Below are 4,180 nucleotides of genomic sequence, written 5' to 3'. Positions count from 1 at the left end.
CAAAGAAGGAACTGAAGAAGAAGGGGCTTGAGGAACTGGATGCTGTTCTTGCAGAGTTAGGATTTACCAAACCAGAGTCAAGTGGCCCAAATGACTCCCATGGTAATTTACTCTTATTACACACGTGTATTAGTCTCCCCTCATTCTCAGATAGATGTTTTGTCTGATTTCTTTTCAATGGGACATAATTTTAATGCTGAAATAGGTAGAAGAAAACATATATCCACTATAAAAATTGGAAGTGCTTCATTACCTTTCGGAGACTGAAATGCTGTCCTAGTTTAACAATGAAGAATTCAGGAAGCACTCTCTTTAGAAGTCATTATTTTTCTTGGTTCATTTGTTATGTGTCTGGTTAAGCTCGATCTGGTGAACTGGAACTCTCGTTAATCTTCATGTTTTCTATCTCTTGTCCTAAATGGTTTGCTTTCCACATTTTTGTGCTGCTATCATTTACTAGCTGTAGTACAAGACCGGGATAGCAATTATTCGCCAGCATGTTCTTTAATCATTTATCTGAGAATGTAATGGGTTGAAATTGTAATCTTCTAAAGGTTGGAGTTGGACATCTATGCCTTGCCATATGACTTGGAACTGAGACCACTTTTAGTGGTGAAATTTTTTTTTTCACTATTGCATTGTTTATTTGGTGTAAATATTCTGCTCTGTTTGTTACTTTCTTTGATTGATTGTTTAGTAGTTTTTCTTACGTGAGATGAACAATTCCCTGATTGCAGGCATTGCAGAGGGGAAAAATTCAGACAGCAATGGAGAAATGGAAAAGAAAGAGAATGCTCCTGCTGAGAGCAAAAGTGCCAAAAAGAAGAAAAAGAAGGATAAATCGACAAAGGAGGTGAAAGAATTATCGCAGGGCCAGCCTGAAGGCATTGATGCTGGAAATGACACTGAAGAAACTGGTGAAACTGAGAAGCCAGAAGAGACATCTGCAGTTGATGTGAAAGAACGGCTGAAAAAAGTAGTTTCTATGAAGAAGAAAAAATCAGGTAAAGAGATGGATGCTGCTGCCCGAGCAGCTGCCAATGAGGCTGCTGCAAGGAGTGCAAGGCTTGCTGCTGCTAAGAAAAAGGAGAAGAATCACTACAATCAGCAACCAGTGCGGTAATCTGGGAAGAGCTTCGGGTTTTGCTTTTCATTTTAAATTCTCACATATGAACATGTACCCTCTCCTGTTTCTTTTGTCAATGCAAAATAAACTTTAAGTAAATGGTTTTTGTGAATGTGACTTTTAGCAGGCCGCTTTTGTTCTCAGAGAAAAATTCACTTGTTTTAATCTTGGTGTTTCTTTTTTCCGGATGGTAGCGGGAAATTCCTTATATGCTAGCTCACAATTAATATTGTATATCAGTACACCTAGTTGCTGGTAGTTCTATTTAGCAATTTCGTAGGAACTCGGAGTAAAAGCCAGAGTGCAAAGCATGGTATGGTCTACAGTGCACTTGAAAATCCAAGTGCTTGCATCATAAATACTGCAGCTGTTTGGTGTGTTACACCCCCCGTACTTAAAGATTGGGACATTCTTTAAAACAGCAGTCTCTATTCTACACCTCTCATGATCAATCACATTCTTGCAGGACTAACAATTCATGAGCAAATCATAGTTGATATGGGGTAGATTCGGATACTCACAATTCGTGCTGATTTGTTTACTAATATAGGGGCAGATTGAGGGTAGGAACGCCGCTCGTGCACTGAACCCCTACCCATCCTCCCGATTTATACTGGGTTTTCTCCAGCCACTTGCCCTTCCCTTTTCGATGTTTTCATCACAAGGTTGCATGTTTTTTGTCTGCATATGAAAGCGACTTCGTTCATGGCTTCATCATGAATCTAATCTTTTTTTTTTTCCATGTCTTAATTCATAGTTGAAATCTCCTAACATAATGCAAGCGTCTTTATGGTCAGTGAAAAACAATCGTCCACGAGTGCCACTGCTTGGCATGACCTCTCTCACCACTCTCCCATGGCTCCTTGGGTTCAAAAGCTTCATTTTCCTCACCTGCACGTCCCTACAACCATAAACCATTGATGGAACGATTCCGGTCATGCCGCCGGCTGCTCCTATTCCTGCTGTTCGTGGCAGCAGCTTTTACCTGTCGAACCCAGAAATTATGATTGGAGCACGTGTTTTGACACCAACTGCGTGTTTTTTAATAGATCAAAAGACTACCGTTCCACCAGAGAACCAGTCTTTGAATAGCAAAAATTTTCCGTGCCTAATTTTATGCCCCTATATTTTCAACCTGTTTTCAGAACTCTCCTCTAAATCCAAGGCTGAGAACTCTTTACCCACCATCGACCAATTTTTATCCATTTATGATGTTGTCACGTACACTGTGCTTGTCGAGTCTGTTGCAGCCAGCCACAACTCTGACACAGAAAATGCCTCCTCGGAGCTTTCGAAATCCTCTTCTCTATGGGTTGAAGTTGCACGCACTGGCTGCTGATCTTGAGATAACCTCTTTTCTAACCTCCTCAGAGCAACAAGTCTCCATCTGCTCTGCAGAAAAGTTCGTCGAAAGCGCAATCTCATAATGCTTCAGCCGAAACAACCTCAAAAACGTGCTTCATTGCTGCAATGTGGAATGAAAAAGACAGTGCATTTTCCAATGAAGTGTGAGAAGCAAATATGGTTCCTTCGCTTCATTGAGGAGTCCGAGGAATGCCGGTTTCCGGGTGCTAAGAGAGTGTGCTTGTTGTAGTAATTTGCCTTTGGGCTGTGGCTCCATTGCAGCAGTTTTATCGCAGTTGGTGCCGTTTCAAACGGGGATAAGCCACTGGTAGGCAAGGTCGAGAAATTGAAGAGGTAAAAAAATCTATGGCTTTGTCATTCAGCACGTGGGAACCACTTTTCACCATTCCATGCACCTTGATTCTTGGTCTACTTTTTGTGCTTGTTTAAACTTACTTAAAGCAGGAATGCTTATTTGGCTTTGCCTTATTCACTTACCAGATAAAGATGATGCTCATGTTACTGATGCAGATTTTATCCAAACAAGCGAAAAGATTTGACAGGATTTAACTTCCTTCTCAAACATTTGTTTTATTCTTTAGTCAAACTTGTCTTTTTATCCTCTATTGTATACTTTAAATGGTAATCTTTCTCTTACAAGTTACAAATAGAGGAAACTGCCCGGATATAAAGGCGAAGGAGCTGTATATTACTGTAAAGACTAATAAAATGACAAAAACGTGAACATTGCCGCACTCTAATTTCTGACCCCATGGCCATGGCCCCTGCTCCAATGGGACCTTCTGTTCATGTGTGTTTAACCCAACATGGGATATTTTTGTTTATCTTCTATTTATCTTCTATTTAAAATTATTAAATTTTACTAATGAATGGGTTAATATATTTTAAACAGTTATTATATAAAATAATAATATTTTCTCTCGATTTATTAAAATTCGTTATATTAACTTTCAACGCTTATAATACATAAATATTATTATAAATAGAATTTTAACGAACTTTAAAGAGTGTTCTAAGGACATCCTTTAATAATTTTTTTTTAAAATTTTTTTACATTTATGAGTATCTTGAAAACCTTTTTTTTAAAATTATTATGTTAACTAATTTTTTTAATATATTAAAACTTATCATGTATATTATTAATTATTGTAATAAATACAAAAAATTTTATTATAAATAATGTTTTCTATCACCAATGGGAAGTTGGTAATAGACACAGCAAATTACAATCACCTGCCCATCCAAATTTCAGTTACATCTATCAACTGGGTCCAACGCGTTTGCATGCCAGCCATATGTCTTGTTAATTTCTTGGCTTCTTATCCACCTGTTTCACACCTCACATTTTCAATTTTTCACAACAATGCGTTAGATTCCAAAAGGTCCAACGGGCGTGGGGCCCACATGATAGGACCCACTTCCTTCCAACCACAAAATCTAACCGGATCATCATCAGATCCAACGACTCACATTCACCCAACTGCGCTAAAATCCCAACATCTGAAAACACAGTCTTCACTCCCCGCTTGACCTTAAAACCCACAGCATTGATTTTTAACGTAAAATTAATTTTATTAAATACTCAAATAAGTTTCTAAATTATATTGAAAAAGTTAATTTAATTTTTATTTTTTTATTACACTCAAATAAACTTTTAAATTTTTATTTTTCTCAAATAAACTTTTTTTA

The 4,180-nt window shown here is 37.7% G+C and overlaps 1 protein-coding gene across 1 annotated transcript in view; it reads left to right on the top strand.

Moving 5' to 3' along the window:
* The window catches only part of LOC110410369 (uncharacterized), a 4,134-nt gene extending 2,843 nt beyond the window's left edge, over positions 1-1,291 (top strand). Inside the window, exons 2-3 of the mRNA XM_089782643.1 lie at positions 1-102; positions 738-1,291. The exon at positions 1-102 is cut by the window's left edge and continues 154 nt beyond it. Of these exons, the coding sequence (XP_089638769.1) occupies positions 1-102; positions 738-1,123 (488 nt within the window). The 3' untranslated portion in view covers positions 1,124-1,291. The remainder of the gene's footprint in view (positions 103-737) is intronic.
* The last annotated feature ends 2,889 nt before the right edge of the window (positions 1,292-4,180 follow it).

Source organism: Theobroma umbraticum, unplaced genomic scaffold (genome assembly GCF_002168275.2).
Source record: "Theobroma umbraticum cultivar Fairchild unplaced genomic scaffold, ASM216827v3 scaffold_56.0, whole genome shotgun sequence".
Lineage (NCBI taxonomy): Eukaryota > Viridiplantae > Streptophyta > Magnoliopsida > Malvales > Malvaceae > Theobroma > Theobroma umbraticum.
The sequence above is the reverse complement of the archived record's forward strand: the minus strand, read 5'-3'. Positions and strand labels throughout refer to the sequence as shown.